The 18,256-nt window shown below is 40.6% G+C and overlaps 1 protein-coding gene across 1 annotated transcript; it reads left to right on the forward strand.

Moving 5' to 3' along the window:
* The first annotated feature begins 203 nt into the window (after window positions 1-203).
* Window positions 204-15,579, forward strand: LOC141806856 (potassium channel subfamily K member 5-like). The gene is made up of 5 exons (XM_074692543.1): window positions 204-714; window positions 10,942-11,053; window positions 11,940-12,106; window positions 12,197-12,365; window positions 12,568-15,579. Exons 1-5 carry the CDS (start codon window positions 529-531, stop codon window positions 13,521-13,523), a joined length of 1,590 nt encoding a protein of 529 aa, XP_074548644.1. The 5' UTR covers window positions 204-528; the 3' UTR covers window positions 13,524-15,579.
* Window positions 15,580-18,256: the final 2,677 nt, after the last annotated feature.

The raw sequence follows: 18,256 nt of genomic DNA on the forward strand, positions 1-18,256 counted from the left end.
AATGACTAACTTCACTTTGACGTCTGAAATACGTTGAGGATTTTAAAGTTTCAGTTTGATGCCTGAGCCTGTCTGTTTCGTTTTGAACTCAGTCGGTGTGTTTGAAGCTTTGCACCTGTAGCTCCGTTCAACAAGTAACGAACAAACAGACCAGCAGAGAATCTGACCCCCTCCCTGCATCGACTTCTGGGCGGATCTTCTTCACTTCTCTTCTCTGCTCACTGCTTTCACCAGGCACTACTTCTCCGGCTGCGCACGTGGAAAGATTACAACTGTTGCAGCTGCCGATCCACGCGCGCCTCGCTCCGCTTAATGAGAACTTTATCCTATCGCGTCGCGAGCCCAATGCTGCCAGCTTTCACGCACTTTTTCAGAGTCCTCGCGCGGAAGAAGAAGCATTTTGTAGACCTAGAGACTCACAGAGAATGACTCCCGCATAACTCCGGGTATTGTTGTCATCTACCCCCCTCCTTCCTCTCTCTTTTTCCCCTGCCCCGCGTTCTCCAAGTTGAGTCATTGCACATAAGTATGGTAGATAAAGGCCCCTTGTTGACCTCTGCCATTATTTTTTACCTGTCCATTGGGGCAGCAATTTTTCAAGTCCTGGAGGAGCCAAATTGGAAGCGTGCTGCCAAGGACTACAGTGCACAGAAGGTTAAAATACTTGAGGACTATCCCTGCCTCACGGAAAAGGATCTGAACAAAATATTAGAGGTATGAAAACAGATATTTCTCCGCCTGAACACTGATCCTTTCCTAAACTCCTGCAAACTTTCCTTAGTGCACATGAAGATGATTTTCGCGTGATTCAGCGTGGAAATATTGTAGCCTTCTGCTTGCACTTCTTCTCTCACTTATTTGTCAGAGGTTGTGACACATGAGGGCTTAATGAGCCTCAGCTGGTTTGGAAACTTTCACCAAACACTAACAAACCCTCTGTGGAATGACAGTATACCATCCAAGGCTCATACAGTGGGTCAACACACCCACGTCAGGTCCTTCAGCCTGAAGGCTTAAACTTTAAAATATCAGAACAGCAACCTGTCAAACAGGCATTTATCTCTAAATCCTCTAAAATGCTAGAAATCTTGTTTAAAGCTGTGCAGATATAATCTGATGTTATCTCTGGTGAGGTCATCCAGCCCAAGCCTAATGGAGATAATTGTTTTATTAGCATCTACAGCCAATTTCATATCGTGAGAGTAACAGACTGTCTGTCTGGTGTAATCATTATGATACTGTGTGAAAGGGGCCAATCTGCAACCTCAGTGCTCCACAGCAGCAGTACATGGTGTTCCATTGACTATGTCTTCTGCAAAAAAATTCCTCTACTAATAGTAAAGCTGGTGCTATTGACCCGTAGCTTTACCAGCAGCCATGCATGATCACTTAGTAAGTCAACACTTGTGTGATTTCACAGGTGTTTGCCTCATGAGAAGCTGTTTGTTCAGGGCCCTGAAATGTGGCGTCTGTCTGACCTTCATTCTCTCATTTGTTTGGGATGTTTGAGTGTGACGAGACGGTTCTATCTTTTTGTGTCAGGGGTACATTTTTCTTAAGTAGAGAGCAGAAAAGTCAACTTGATATGTGCACCAAAGGAATCTGCACCAGCAACTTCAAAGTGCCCTGTTTTTGCCAAGAAATTTTGCTTTTGCACTTGCAGATATGAGCAGAAACATGTCCCGACCTGTCCCCCCTTTTTGGGCCCACATCAGTATTAGTGAGATTTATTATCCCCCCCAGAACCCCCCTTTTGGCCTCCTTCTGCTTTTTGTGTTTGGGGGACTGAAAGGGATATGCCCCTGAACCTCCCCCCATTCATGGCATCTCCATAACGGTCAAATCCTTGCTGTGGCCTATTTTCCGTCAGGAGGTTTTTGAGGAATATTGTTGCTGAGAGATTTTGGAACTTTCCCTTTTTGCAGCTGCAGTGAAGTGTTGATTCTTTGTTGAACTCTTGAGTTGAATCCACTCAACTGAAACTGAAACATTTCCTGTCCCTGTGTGCTCTCTGAAGGACAAAGACCAACATAGTGTCATACTTTGACTCTCAGGGTGCTTTAAAATCATGTGTTTATCCCTTTCTTGGTTAGAGTGCAAGTTTCACCTTTTTTTTCCAATTCAATGAAAGTTTAATAGTCACATGGCGTACACTTTAACAGCAGCATCATGAAGTGGATGGACAGAATATTGCCTTTAACACTGATATGTGTTAGAAGTAGATTTCTGTTAAGTTTCCAATGTGGAAACTTTCCTTGGCTTGTAAACAGTTCCAGATTAAAGGCAGGCTTCATATCAGGACAACGCACTTGTAAAAGTTAGTGCCCTCTGTTTTATTAACAAGAAGTTTACTATTAACTACGGGAGCCTTGAAGTGGTCACACTTTACAGATTGGATTTTATGGTCCATCAACAATGGCTCCTGAGGAGAGGTGGCTGCGTGCACATTATGTCTACTGCAAGTTCTCGTGCTGCAGCGGTGCCAGTGACGAAGAGGAGAATGCATCATGAAGTTTGCAGCATTAACACACACCTGTCTAATCAGAGATTGGCGCTGGCAAAATAAAATCCCTTAAACTTTAAGATAAAGGATTCATTTTTACTCTTGCATTAGAAAGTGCACACTCCTGGGGTGTTGCGTGCAAAGTTATCGAGCTCTATCACAGACAAACAATTGTTTATGCAACGTTTGAGTGATGTCCACTTACGGTACTTTTTATCCAGCCCTTTTTTCTTCAACCCAGTTCCCAGAGTGAAATGTTGACCTTTTGTCTCTGCAAACGTCAGAAAGTAACTGTATATTACTGAGCCGGAAAAGCATGTCTGAATTTATTTGCATATTATAGTTCTAGGTTTGATTACTCGTGGCACTTTGCAGCAGAAAATGATGTGTGAAACAGACTTAATCCACTCTTTATGCTCTGGAAATTCAACATTTTGAACCTACAAGGCACCACATATTTTCCAGATGTTTTGCAATAATGTGCAGGTCTATCGAGAGTCCTTACTGATGTACAAATACGTCCTTGTGGCAGTGGATATTTCTGTTGCCAGAAAAAGTTTTAGCATCATTTTTTTAAGCGCAGTGTGGAGTTCAGTAAGTGACCTACTGAAAGTTGGCTTTCCTGGAGAGATGCTGCTGTCGCTAACAGTCTTTCCAAAGTGTTGTGGTTTTCCACAAGCTCATACTTTCAGTAAAACTGAATCACAAAATGAGAAAGTATTGCTTTTAATCAACACAAGTTGGTTTTTTCTTTCACCAGAAAGAGTTGTTACCAGGATACACTCCCGGCGCAGAACGCATGAGCTGCTGGTGCACAGCTTTCTTTCTTCATCATTCAGTCCGTGTTTTATTTACAGAGCTCCAAACTGACTCTGTGAAACTCCATTTGATTGATAGCAAATAATAAGAATGGAAAGTGATTGAAAACATGGTAGAGGAACAACTCCTGCAGTCTGAGATTGTTTCTTCAAAGCAGCGGCTGGACTTGGAAAGAGCAGAGTGGTCATGTATCAGTGAATGTTTCAAGGAACGAGAAATCAAATACCAAAATAACCCCTGATTAATCTTCACCTTTTAACCCAGTTATACATAAAGACATGATTTGATATCAAAATTTATAATCAAATAATATTTAACGAGAGTGTTTCACTAAATTGATCTAATAGACGTTAAAATGAGAACTCTTCTGAGGAAACTGTCCGGAGTTTCCAATAATCAGTTCATCAGTGACCTGAATTACATCTCAAAATTCCCCTCTCTCAGTCCAACTGTGATTTGAACTTCTTGCCTCTTCATGGCAGCAGAGCGTTGGATTTTATGATTTTGCCGTCTCCATGATACTCCTGCTGCACATGACTTAAAGATCACGTTTGTGTGGTCAGTGAGAACTTTACAAACACTTCTCCAAAGACCGCTGTCACATGCATGAAGTGAAACATGGCCTCAGGTTAGAATAAAAAGTCCAGCTGAATGAAGCAGCACTCTGTTTTCAGGAATATCTAAATGCGTCATGTGCCCTGGGTTCCGTCTGGGGGACGCTAGCTCCGAGCTGACATTACTGTGCCAGTGTCAAGAAGAAGAAACGAGTCACTGAAGACAGCACTGTAGTTTGATGTCAATTGATTAGTGAAGTCTAATCTTACACTCTTTGACCCACATGGTTCAGTCTCATGGGAAAGTTTTAGGAGACTCATTTCAGCCACTCTGCACTGTGCTGTGTGAATGTGTGTATGTCACTGTGAATGTGCTGGAAAAACACCGTCTGTTTACCTCGCACTGTAAGGCAGTGTGAAAACACACACACACAGAGGGCACCAGGATAAATATTAATGGTGGGTCTTTGTTGCAGCGCATAGGACTCTGTTCTTCGTCTGTACCTCATGGGACACAGGAGATGTTGATCTACTTCTGCCTCGATTGCTATGTTAATTTATGTTCTTGAGGGACCTTTGTGACTTAAACAGATCAAACAAACTCAACAAAAACTCCTAACAAAAAACCCTTTTTACAGGAGACAGCAGCCAGCAAGTCATTTCTGTGTCTCATGAGGTAAAGTTACTGTCACAAGTGCTAGGTAGGTGTGATAAGACCGAGTCATGTTGTTTTTCATAAAACCAACATTACTTTGAAATGAAAAGGTCAGGATCCTTTCTTTATTCGCTAATCTGTGCTCATCAAGCCAACATTTCTTCGGCACATGTTGCAGCCATTGCAGCCTGTTTCACAGCTGCCGTATGAATCATCCGCCGGAGCAATTAAGAACTTTTTCCTTCTATTAATCACTTATAACCCAAAGTTAATAGGACCCAGGGTGACAAGAACCTTTTAAATGTTTAACAACTGAACAAAGACGCAACAAAAAAGAAACATACCAAATGTTGTGTTAATGAACTCAGTCTTTTATCCCAGGCTGTATCAATGAATCTGTTAATGAAGTAACATGCTTAGCGTAGCAGATGTCGGGTGTTAGAATCCTCTCATTGTCTGGGAATTTAACAGCTCGCTACTTTTTTTATGTGTGCGCTAAATCCAGAAAAATGCTGTAAAACGGTTGTAAGTTGTCTGCCTCTTTATTTTCTCAGTGCGCACTTGTGAAGGAGCGATTGTTCGTCCTTATAGTAGAGAGAAAAACTTTCCACCCACTTCCTTATGGATGTTGGAAGCTGGAGACATCACAGTGTTGTTTTATAGCCGTCTAACTCTCTGATTTCAAAACCCAACACTTGACGACATGGAAGTGTTTGAGTAACTTTGTTGTAAGTCAGTCGGTCTTATATCGGCCATATGCAGCTGTTGCCTTGTGTTGCTCACATGATGGAAGTGGAAAAATACCTACAAACTGGACCAGTGTGCTAGACCACCAGCTGTACTGATAACAGTTGGAGTTTGTCATTGTGGTTGTTGCTGTTCTTTGGTTATCAGCGTGTGGCGGGGGCAGATTGCTGTGTCTGCAAAATGGAGACAGTTTCAATTCTGCAAAAGTTGAGGAATCATTCAGCCTGGACTTTTATTGAGTCTAAACAGCCCCATGCACTGAAATTTATGCAGCCTTATGCAATCTTTTTTTATTATTATAGATATCTCAATTTTAGACTATTCAGAGCCTAACTACTGTGTCCTGTTCCTGTAAACACGTCCAAAAATGTGCTTACAGAAAAGACATCAGTACAAATTAAAATTTACAGACCTTATAACAAATCATAACATATAATGTTTTTTTGTTTTTTTTTGTTTTTTTTTCCAACCTGCAGCTGAGGATATGAAACTTTAGGCCCAAATGTGTCGTTGAAAGCATTGTTAGCATTCATGTCTTGTTTTGCCCCTGGTTACACTCTGATCCTTTGTTTGGATGTTTTCAGCAGCTTTGTGACGGTTATTGTGTCTTCTTATTGTGTCTTCTTATTGTTATTAGATACACATGGGATAACTCACTGTGAACACACCAAATCTGACACTAAATGTTCAGTCTTTGGGACTCACTATTGAGAAAATTAAATTTGATGCTTAGTCCATAAAATCCAGCCCATTTCAAAGTCTCCAGTGCAGCTTATTTCAGTGTTTTGCTCTTTGAGATCAGCAGTGTGAGATAAACCGTGGCACTAAACAGGAAAAAGCTGATATCGGTGACTACTTTTCTGCTTTTCTCTTTATTCAAGAGAACTTCCTGAAGGATGAAGAGTGATGAATTAATTTATTGTAGCCACATGAACTTTTTTAACTGCAACGCATCAAACAAACTTTGTACACAATGATTTATTATGTTCAAATAAATGTCCAAGTAATTTAAATCTGCACAGATTTTGACTCTTTTATCTTAACAAATTAGTTTTCACACACCAGTGTACCAGTTGAAATTGTGACTCTGTTAACATGTGACTTTGTTTGCTTCTTAGGTGATAACAGCTATTACAGACTCATGCAAATGTCCCTTACTTCTCGTATTAAAAGCACATCTGAAGAGGTGTTTTTATGTTGGGTTGTGTTGGAACTAAACTGGATTACATTCCTGAGACTAAAGCATGCTCTGACACATTTGGCTGAGATCCATAAGTTTACAGGGTCACTATTTGAGCCAAAACACCGGCATAAAACAATTAGATCTTTTTCATAGCCACTTAACTTTTTACCCTGCAAAGCTATTGTTGAGTGCCTCCGTCTAAAATAACATATCAGCAGAAAATCTCTCTGCTGATCTTGTTCCAGTATCAGGTGTGATTACAAAAAAAGATATAAAAAATCATCCAAAAATAGACTCCTCCTGCTTGATGACATTCTTCTCACCTCCCAAACGTAACCAGGAGAGCTCCAAACAGAGACACTTCAGGTAGAGAGATAAATATCAACAGGAAAACCAACCAGTTTTTGTGCGTTTTCTACCTTTTCTTTTATCAGCTTCATCAATCATCAAGCTATTTCAGCTCTCAGGAAATGTTGCTTAACGCAAGTGGATCAAATTTCTGCTGAAGTCTGTTGTGTAATTTCGTCAGTGATGGTGAAAATAGTAATCCATGTGGTTAATTTCTGTGAATGTGTAAACAGATAGTGCTGCAACTTCTGTGGTATAGAGAAGGATACTTGATAAATCATCATGAGTCAGAATCAAGTTTATCAGAAAAGAGCAGAGCTGCTCTTTTAATGCCTTTAACACATAATGTCATACACGCTGAGGAACACCATTTTACTAAACATAATTTGAAGAGATCATTAGCGTCTTAATTTCTTGATCTGAATAGGCAAAATATTTTCTTTTTCCCCATTTATTTTTTTTCTTTCTTTACCAATGACATTTTATTTCCTTACTTTTTAAGCTAATATAGATCTATGTTGGTGGGCTTGGCCTGCAGTCCAGTTTTTCAGTAGTTGGACTCAGTCCAGTTGGACTCCAGTTTAACAACTTCCTCCTGTGCTGGTTTGGGCACAAAGCATCTTTTATCTCTCTCCTCGAGTGCTGGTATTTTTGTGCCTTGTTCTCAGGATCATTAGTGACCTGAAGTGGCCGTAGGTTGACCAGTGGCTGACCCTGAGACCTTTAAAGGACCCTGAGAACTACAAAAGCTGTCCAGTGCCATTATGAGGATCTTTTCACTTGTGGATCGAGCAGAAATCTTGTCAGACTTCTGAAAATGACAGAAGAGAGGAGAGTATTAGAGATCTGCATGAATAGATTTCATGTTGAGTTTGAGTTGAATGTACTTGTCCTCTGTTTTGGTGACATACTACAAGGGCACGGTGCTTACCTCCCATGATGTGTCTTGCACTTTGCCCTCATTGTTTTTCTGTGAATCAGCATTTTGCATGTCTCCAACTTCAGCACTTTTTAGCCAGCAGACAGACTGAACATGTGCAAATCACTCTCATCAGGTGCAGAGCTGAGCGCATGCTCAGACCGCAGACACGACGCACAAACATAATATTTTCACTTTTTCCAGGGAAGAAACAAACCTCACACAACCCTGGAGCTGTCACAGTGCTGGCTGATGGGGTGAGACTTCATGTGTGCTGAATAGATGGAGGATCAGATCAAAGAAGTCTGTGGTTTGAATGAAAAACCTGCTGTTGTTGAATAACACTGGTGCAGCTGTGTTGCTGTAAACAGCTTATCACTTCTCATTAGTGGCAGCCACCATGCTGGAAACTTTACTGTACATGTGACGCCCTTTACCCCTTTAACTGTGGGCAGGTTTGATGAGTGAACACACGTGCTCCCTGTCAAATCGCTGAATTACCTGCTTTCACTTTGATACAGTCTGCTGTGTGGCCTCATTGTTTCACTCCTGTTTTCATAGAAATGCTGCAGTTAAAAAAAATACAACAGCTTCGTCATAGATCATAATTTCAATCAGTTGCATAACTGGGAGTTGTTTTTGATGACACTTCACTACATATTTTCAAAAAATGAAACTGCAGCAAAGTTCCTGTATGATCGTTTTGTCACAATGCTCCCAACAAAAACAGTAATAATTCTGAATTTAGGAAATAACCTGCACAGACTCTGAAGCATCTATCCTTTCTTGTCTGTTCAGTTAACACCTAAGAGACCAAAGACAGGCTTTGATACCTTCTTAACCTCAGACTTTTTTTAACTAAGACAAAGCAGGGCCAGCTTCATGGGTGGGCCCAACAGCCCCAGGCCCACCCATGAAAAAAAAAAAAAATATATATATATATGTGTATATATATATATATATATATATATATATATATATATATATATATATATATATATATATATATATATATATATATATATATATATATATATATATATATATATATATATATATATATATATATATATATACACATACACACATACATATACACAATTTTGTGACTTTATGCTTGTTTTGTTGTTGTTAGATACCCTGTCTTTACAAAATGAGCCAGGTTTGGCAACTTTTTAGTTTATTGGAAAAAAAAATTGTCTCATGTTATACTGGTAGGACTAGAGAATGATTTTGGGAAAGACTGTAGATTTCTCTCTTTAATTTAACTGTGGTTAACGTTGCTGCTCTTACAGCCCATAATACATGGAGAGTTGAGGCGGTGCAGCCCATTGGTGCGTTAGAGTACTACACTTTGGCTGATACCATTGATTTAACGATCATAAAGCGACCAAATCTGCTTTTAAACATCCATAGTAACAATACTGTATCTTTATCTGTATAGTGATAGTTATTTACTAACTTTTGTAATTTAAGGCCCACCCAAAATTGGTTTGGCCCACCCAAAATTGAAATCCTGGCTCCGTCCCTGAGACAAAGGTAACTTCTCTCAAAGATAAAATATAAACAAATAAATAAAACCATCTGAAAAAAACTTCATATGGGTTTGTAAGTTTTATTACAGCAGCCATCAACCAAGCAACAGCTCCAGCTAGTGGTGGGTGGCTGCACTACAGCTGAGACCCAACACAACTTTTTTAAGGCTTTTAATGATGATAATATTAATAATTTGTTTCAGTGGTATAATGGTGCCCATGGGTGTATACTATAATGTTTCAACTACTAAGTGTTACAAAATGCACCCATCATTGTTTGCTAATTTGACAAACATCCCTTTTAGGAAACAGCCACACTAACCCAAGCTTGTCTGTGCACTTTTTGCCATCAACTGTCAAGTGATGTGAAGCCTGACCTTCTCTGTGTCTGCACTACATCCTCATACTTTCATTTACTGACAGAGGAGTCTCACTTCCCTTACCGACTGTAACTCACTTGTGATAATGGTGAGAGCACCTCCTTTAAGGGAAAGGCCCAACTTGAAGAGGAGTGAACTGGATGAATTACCGTCGTGAATAAACATGCATATCAGATGTAGCAGATTACTCATAGCTGGGGGGGGAATATTTTTTTTCCTTTTTTGCAGATAAACAGTCTTACCTGAATGTAATCTTTACTCCTTCATCAGGCCTACAGGGAAATCTGTTGTTTGATATCAAAGGTTCCTGTAATCAGCTTAATCCCAGTAAGATTCTAGCTTGAGCCTTTAGTCCACTCATGTAAATATAACCAGTAATTACAGAAACTGCTGACTGTCAAATGTGAAAGTGCGTAAGCAGGACAGTGAGGTTTTTCTTCTTTAATTTCTAGTCATGGCTCCAACACAAACTTGGTCACCGGGGCTGTCATCCCAAAGCCCTAAAGAGGAGCTGTGTTGTTTCAGAACACAAAAGAATGCCCCCCCTCGCGCTGGTAATTACAGAGCAGAGCTGTCACAGACCTGCTATTATTAAAGAACCAGGCTTCTTCCAGTACTTTAGGGCTTATGTGGATTCTGCCAACCCCTGCACATTTCCCCTCTTTAGGCAGCTCTGGAGATGGACGGCTGTTTTTTGAATACCCAGCAGAGGCAACCCAGTTTCTGTTGCGGCTGTTTGGGCACACATACGCTTGACAATGATTGATTAAGCATTTGGTTGCTTTGTTTGGATGTCAACTCTTAAACTTCCTCCCCTCAGTGGATGTTTCCCTTACTCTGGATGGTTACCCACTGATCAGACATATCATTGTACCTTCTGATTTTGTATCTTTTGATCTATGAGACAAAATATATGACAGAGTGCTGAAGACCCACATGAGGCGTCTTGATCCTTATGTAATCATGAGATTATGAAATAGATGTTTAGGTATGCAACGCTTGCTTTCCTGTTTTCTTAGCAGAGTAAGCACTAGTTAGAACTATACACCCCTCAGGTTAAAAGGAACTCCCAAGGGTGCCTGAGCACCGTCGCAGCTCATCAGTACCCCTGGAGATACCATCGACATATCACAGGAAGGATGTGGTGCAAGAAGTGGAGTTTGCACACGACACACTTCCTGTCTTCCTTTGCCAGATTCAACTCTTTTAAAACTCTTTAACGTCTAACATTTTCTCACCTTCCCTTAACGCGTCTTAAAGCTCAGTCATACTCAGTCTTTATTCTTCTCTGTCCTCAGGTTGTGTCTGACGCTGCAGGCCAAGGCGTCACAATAACTGGCAGCAAGACCTTCAACAACTGGAACTGGCCTAATGCTGTTATCTTCGCTGCCACTGTTATCACAACGATCGGTGAGTGTATTTGGATGTTCACCGTGATAGATCTGATGGGAAGCGGGAGATGGTCTTGATGTTCCGTCACCTTTATTTACCCTTTGGGAGAAAGCATCTGAGTTACTGGAAATGTTTACTCTCAGGCAAACTTTAGAAAAATGACGCTTGGGGACTTATGGAACAAATTTTTACCAAAATGTGTAGAAATTAAAGATCTGTAAGCAGTGCTGCTAAACCGTTCTAGGTCCAAATTAAACATTTTTTCTTATTCTGGGTTTGAAAATCAAATGGATGCCCTGAAAATTTTAGTGAAATACAGGGTTTATTTGTTGTTTTTTATAAACAATTAACACTGTTGTACATCCAGGAATATGTTGTTGGCATTTACAAAACCTTTCTATAAAGCACTGGTCCCAATTTGCCAGCCTGAAGGCATCCCTGAGACCCCAGTTTTCCACAGCCTTGACTGATCTTCAGTCACTTTGCACCAATCTAATAAATGCCTGAGTAAAAACCCCTGTTGTAGTTTTATACACAGATCTGTGGCGATACACACACTTCAAAACAGAGCTCCTCTAATTGTGATGTGGTTTCTTGCAGACATTAGTACAGCTTGCTGCACCTAATTTCAACTCAATTTTAACAATGTAATTTTGGCACAAAGTATCTTACTTTTGATTTTTCATCTGAGCAGCCTGAGAGAAATTTATCTAAAAGCACTGTGGTGTTTTAAGATTCCATCTCTGCTGCAGTGAAAAGAAGGAAGAAATGAAACTGAGGTGTACTGTAGGGGACCAAATAACGTGACTTTAAAAAACAGACTCCTCTTGCATCACTGTTAATCCCCTGCAAAGAGGTTTACATTACTGAACTGATTCTAACCAATTTGTTTCCCCTTTTGTAGGATATGGAAACATTGCCCCTAAAACATCAGCAGGGCGGGTTTTCTGCATCTTCTATGGACTCTTTGGTGTGCCGTTATGTCTCACCTGGATCAGTGAGTTGGGAAAGTTCTTTGGGGGCCGAGCCAAGCACCTGGGCCAGTTTCTAACAAAGAAAGGATTCTCATTGGTAAGTTGACACAAGCTTGTTTCCTCTCACTGGGAAAGTACCTGCACAGCTCTGTAGTTTCTCACCTGAAATTTGTCTTTTCTCTTTCAGAGAAAGGCTCAGTTTACCTGCACAGCCATTTTTCTGCTCTGGGGTGTGCTGGTCCATTTGGTCCTTCCACCTTTAGTTTTCATGTACCAGGAGGGTTGGTCATACGTCGAAGGCTTGTACTTCTCGTTTGTCACTTTGACCACTATCGGCTTTGGTGATTTGGTTGCAGGTAAGAGGAGAATTAAAACATTTAAATCCTGACTCAGTTATGAAACCTGATTGGCCTGATCTCTTTTCTGCACATTTTTGAATCAGTGAAGCCAGCAATTAGCTTTATGTTCTCTACCTTGGACGTTTCTTTTGATTGAATCCATACCTACAACCAAAGACACGACATCAATGATTTCTAACTCTTCCGTTTGTCCTTGCAGGTGTGGATCCAAACACAGACTACCCAACCTTATACCGTTACTTTGTAGAAGTTTGGATCTATCTTGGGTTGGCCTGGCTATCTCTGTTCTTTAACTGGAAAGTGCGAATGGTGATTGAGGCCCACAAGGCGCTGAAGAAACGCCGGAAGCTCCGCAAGCTATCTCTTGAGGAGCTTCGGCACTACAAAGAGTCTCATAAAGCTTCCCTTCGTTTGCCGCCCACTCCCAATGACGTCAACATCTTCAGCTTTCTGTCCAAGAAGCAGGAGGGCTACAATGACCTGATCAAACAGATTGGCACAAAAGGAGATGGCAGAACTACCAACACTAGTTCTGGTATCACCAACAAATCCAAGGACATCAATCGTTCCAAGAGTTGCAATGATGCTCCCATGTTTAATGGTCACACCATCCTCAGCCTTGACCGTTCTCCACGCCAAAAGAGGCGCTATAGTTTCAGTGACCGTGTCACTGTGGCTTTTTCAAAGTCCAAAAACTATCTCTTGGGCTCAGACAACGGTTTGCTGCTAACAGAGGACCAAGTAGAAGGTGATCTAGAACTGGACCAGGACCAGATGTACGAGAACCAGCTTGACAAAGATGTGGAGCTGGAGAATGGAGGTGTGGGGGATTGCGGAGCAGGTGGTCGAAGGAACTGGGACTCTAAAGATTACCATGCTCTAACAATCCAAAATGCAAACATTACGTTTATAGATGAGGAGAACTTTCTCAGCAATAACTTGGAGGAAGCAGAGGAGGAGGACGACGATTACGATGATGATTCCAAAGCAAAGTTGTCCATCACGACATGTGATGAAAACATTGAAACGAACTCAAAGGAAGAAGCGAGTTCTGAATCTGAAGAGTCTGTGTTCACAACAGACGGTTCGGAGCATAGCCACTCCTACGAGAAACTTGTGGAGGAATATGCAAAGGAAGAAAACACAGACTCCTGATCTTTTCCCACCGGATGGATTTGTTGTGAAGTACGTCTTTGTCAATGTGAATTGTTTGAGATATCAGCAGTCCCATTGCACTTTTGGGAGTCTGATTATGAAAGACTGCAAAGCCTTGATCAAATTTTAGATGAATGTCCTTTTCTTAGCCAAGAAATGAAAAGTCACACTTTTTGTATTTTAAAGTTTCCTGTTAACTCTTGAACAAAATCTGCCATGCCAATAAGCATCACATCTAGCCCAGTGAGTATTTAACATCTGCTCTATTTATGTCTTTTTATACAGCTTAGAGAAATGATGTGCCTCACGTTATTTCCAAACCAGTCTCTATTTTCAATGAGAACTTGTTTTCTTTCATCTGCGATCAAGAAATTATGAGTAAAAGATGTTGATTTCTCATTGTTTCTTATGCGTATTCACCATATTGGTGTTTTTATAGTATTTATTTAAATGAAGGACATTGTAGCTTTTTTTTATTCACTGGCTATGTTGGTTCATATGCCTCCATTGCACAATTCAACCAGATGTGGGCAGTTTAAAGTCCAGTTTCAGTTCAGTGTCTTTTAAACCTGAGCCATTTGTCCTTAAAGAAACCAAAAGAGGTAAAGAGCCAATTGTCTCACTTTTTATTTCATTTGTTTCTTCTCTGAAGTCCTTGATAACCTGTGTCTTAGAATGCTGTTTCTTTTGGCCGTGAGAGACGTAATTGTGACTGCACAAGAGCCCACAAGTGATTCAACAACTGGGAGTCGAGATCCAAGTAGGAGTATGCTTAGAGTATTATTCATGTGAAGAACAGAGAAAGGATTTCTGTCAAACTTGAGATTACCCAAACCAAGTTTCTTTGTTTTTTTTTCCTTTTTTTTTTCTTTTTCAACTTCTGTCCTCAAAAAACAGCCCATGAAATAATCCCATTGCGACAGTGTAGATGCTTCTCTGAATACAAACTTGCTTAGTGGACACATACTCATTGTCATAATAGTACTGGCAGCATTTCAAGTGTCCGTCTGTGGCTCCTCCACCATGGCACTGCATAATGAGAAAGTTGACTTTCACAGCGTCAACGTTCTCTCATTTCGCCTCTCTCTTTTTCACCTCCTCACTTCATTGTGTTTGCCATGTAAATATTGGCTGGAAGCCCCTCAGCAGCCACAAACAAGGCTCTGCTCAGGACGTGGCCTCACTGCGCGTGTTTACCTTTGGGAGCTCACAGTGGCACGAATGACTGAAGTACCGCTCCTGACAGGAAGCCAAGGTTAACTTGCAACAGATCAATACTCTCTTGACGTAGGCTGAAGTAATGAGACGTGGCGTCATCAGTATTGGTATCTTTTACTGTACAGTATTTCCCCCTTTTTTAAATGTGAACCCAAAACTGTACACCTAGAGGGACCTTAGTATCACATGTAATGCTTTCCATCCTTTGACAGTGTCCTGTATTAGTGCTCCTGCTTGCTCACGGCCTTTTGCACACATCTACTTGCACCTGACAGCTCAAACAGTGTTACTTTGAATGCTCAGACAGCAGAGTTTGCAGCATCACAAAGGACTTCTTTGAATATCAAACACATTTTCCATTAAATCCAGTAGGATACAATAATGTCAGTGCAATATTTGTGCCTTACTGTAGTTAAGTTTAAGTGCCTTCAATCCTCTGCAAATCAGAGGATATCCAATCTAAGGCGACAACAATGAAGTGTAGCTTTACTGACTCACTGAAAATGTGATACCTTTAACACAGGGTGCTTTTATTTTCCTTTTCCTCGTCTTTTATTTCATCACAGGGCCAACACCCTTAACTACAGTTAACATTTCCTTCTTCCTACCTGACATTGTTCTTCCTCGATGCTCAAGTGCAGCATTGTCATACAGCCATGGTACTTGTCTGGACTGAATTCAAGCATTTTTCAAAGATAACAGGTTGGACTGGTTTCATCAATTGTGCCAAGTTTTTCTTTAATGTTGCTCCATTGTGTAAAAAACTCCAGTATAGTTGCTTTTGAATGTCTTTTTTATGATTAAATTATTCATGTTTGTAAAAATGTGTATATGAACTCCAAACTGTATATTTCATGTAAATAAACACTGAATAAAATTACAGCATTTTGTCCTTCTTCTAACACCCAACCAAAACTAACACTCCAGTTTTATTGAAGCCTGGATCATGAAGGTGCTAACAGCTGCGAGTAAACGCATGCTTCTTTACATAGTAAAAACCATGGATCTGCATGCACTGACATGTTCAACACGTGTTCCAGAAAAGGGACTTCTTGAGGAGGAAGAGTTTCAGATTTTTGCATGTTGTGCTGCCAAACAACAACAACAAAAAAAACAGTTAAACACAGTTACAAGCAAAGAATGAGACAACTGTTTACTTCATTGTTCAGCCACATACCTGTTTACGTGACCAGATGAGAGATGACACAACACCAGGGATGGGGAAAACATTCTCCTCTTGTCACTCTTCAAAGACGTATTCACAGTGAATAACAGTTCTTCAAGGGGTGAGTTTTGATGAGAGCTTTGAGTGGACTGATACAGGTGATGGGAAGATAGATAAATCTTAATCCACAGACAAGTTGGTGTCTCAGAAACACAGCTGTTTGGATGAAACATTGAATTTATGTCATTTTAAGTCATTTTTCCAACACTTCTCCGGGTCAGCAGTGCCATCAGCGAAGACCAGTGGCCCCTGTCCCCTGGCCACTTCCACCAGCTCCTCTAAGGGGATACCAAGGCATTCCCAGGCCAGTCTGGAGATGTAATCTCTTCACCATGTCCTGGGTCTGCCCCAGGGTCTACTTCCAGCTGGAGATGCCTGAAACACCTCCTCTGTGAGACATCCAGGAGGCATCCTCACTAAATGTCCGAACCACTTTATCTGGCTCCTCTTGATGTAGAGGAGTAGCGGCTCTACTCCAAGCCTCTCCAGAATCTCCAAGCTCAGAATCCTATCTCTAAGACTGATCCCAGACACCCTGTAGAGAAAGCTTATTTCAGCTGATTTCAGCAGCTGTACCATTTTTGTAATTTAACAAATTAGATGCAACTCACCCTTTTAAGTAGACAGCTGCCTGTCCATAAAGCATCTTTTGCATGGATATTTCCTCCCCTTGATTTCAAGATGAAGTCTGTGGGGATTTTATAAAATTCCCTAAAATATCTGGGTTTTGCTCAGCTGGCTCTGCAAACCATTAATATTTATCATAAAACACTGGACTACTGGTATTATTCTGATGTACCTATCCGTCAAGCTGAGCGTGCATGCTACATGTGCAGAAGACCCAGGCCGCTGAGGGCCGCTCCTTCCCTCAGCTCAAAACAAAAAACAGGCTCTTGCTGCCTGCTCTGCGCTCTCAGCTGGAAAATGCTGAAGCGGAATTGCATTTTTACGAACAAACTGCAGAAAAAGTTCCCCTCTTTTCTTTCATGAATAATACCAAAGAATTTCTCTATTTTTTTGTTTTGTCTAAGATTTTGAGGTGCTATTATAAATTTGAACATCAGAAATGTAATTTTTAACAATGGACTACCTCTCTTTACATTCTTATTCAAGCATTTTGTGGTGCATTATTTATGTTAATGTTATACAAATTTTCATTTGAGTATCCTTGAGCATTTTTGCAGTTTCTACAAGAGGCCAGAATTCGGTGCCCCGTTGTGGAGGACATTTCAGGAATCTTGACTGCTTGAAGAAGAAAACTCAGATGGCTTAAGCTGAAATAGTTTTTATAGCTCAGCTGAGGACAACAACACATTGGATAAGTAGTCAGTTCTAAAAAAAACATGTGTTTTCAGTATTCCTCATTTCTAAGGTTGCCATGTCTATTTAATAAGCCAATAGGTTCAGCTTTGGACGTCAATGTAGGCATTCTCCTCATACAGTGATAGGACAAAGAGGCTCCACTGTTCAACTGTTCGTGGAGGCAGAAATGTGTTTATCCCATCCAATTCAGCCTGGAGTCATGCTGTCCCTGTATGCAGAGAAGTCTAAGGCCAAATGCAGGTTTGTGACCATGCTCGACACATACAGAGGCACTTTGCAGAAATAACTAAGGAGAAATATAAGACAGTGACGATTCACAACAGCTCCTAAAATGTGTTACCAATGCCATACTGTGGGACCTTTGTGTCTTTTGGTGACCTTCACTTGTCGTCATTTTGTCTCACTTGTTTTCATCAGAGTAATGTTGGATCATCAAAAACTGGCCATCTCCTTTGGAATTGGATGAAAGGGTGAATCTGCAAAGTCCTCCCAAGAAGGGCTGATGACTTATTTGAAGCACACTGCTCCTGTGTATACTTTTTAATACTTTTTTGAAAAATTGAAAGGGAGCATGGTGATGCAGGGACACAGAGGGTCTTTGTTTGTGTGACACACTGAAGTAGCTTCTCCCGTGTTTGCTGGGACGTGAAAGTCGGCATTGTCACCCTGTTTCTGTAAGTGGAAAAGTTCAGGTACTAACACTGACTTTATATTGATGACAGCTGTATGATACACATACAAAGAAGAAAATCAAAGTGCTTGTTAGGTTGTTTCCGTAACGTCACTGGTCAGTTCCTGAACACAGTAATGGGGCCTCCTAAATATCTTCTTAAAATTTAAAAAAGAAAAAAAAAACTTCTTTTAATGACGTTAGGGATTCAGGCCCAAGCCTTTTTTAACCAGGCCATAAACACCTTTTTAATGCCATAAAAGTTCCTTTTTTTATTTTTGCTCCTGATGTGTATGT

This window comes from Halichoeres trimaculatus, unplaced genomic scaffold (assembly GCF_033239565.1).
Source record: "Halichoeres trimaculatus isolate MK-OKI-2021-1 unplaced genomic scaffold, fHalTri1.1 fHalTri1_scaffold_17, whole genome shotgun sequence".
NCBI classification, from domain to species: Eukaryota; Metazoa; Chordata; class Actinopteri; order Labriformes; family Labridae; genus Halichoeres; species Halichoeres trimaculatus.

Excerpts from the sequence above, each read along its gene's own strand:
- LOC141806856 (XM_074692543.1), top strand. The coding sequence starts at position 529 with ATGGTAGATAAAGGCCCCTTGTTGACCTCTGCCATTATTTTTTACCTG. Across the intron at positions 715-10,941 it reads ATCTGAACAAAATATTAGAG|GTTGTGTCTGACGCTGCAGG; the intron begins GTATGAAAACAG and ends CTCTGTCCTCAG. Across the intron at positions 12,366-12,567 it reads CTTTGGTGATTTGGTTGCAG|GTGTGGATCCAAACACAGAC; the intron begins GTAAGAGGAGAA and ends TTGTCCTTGCAG.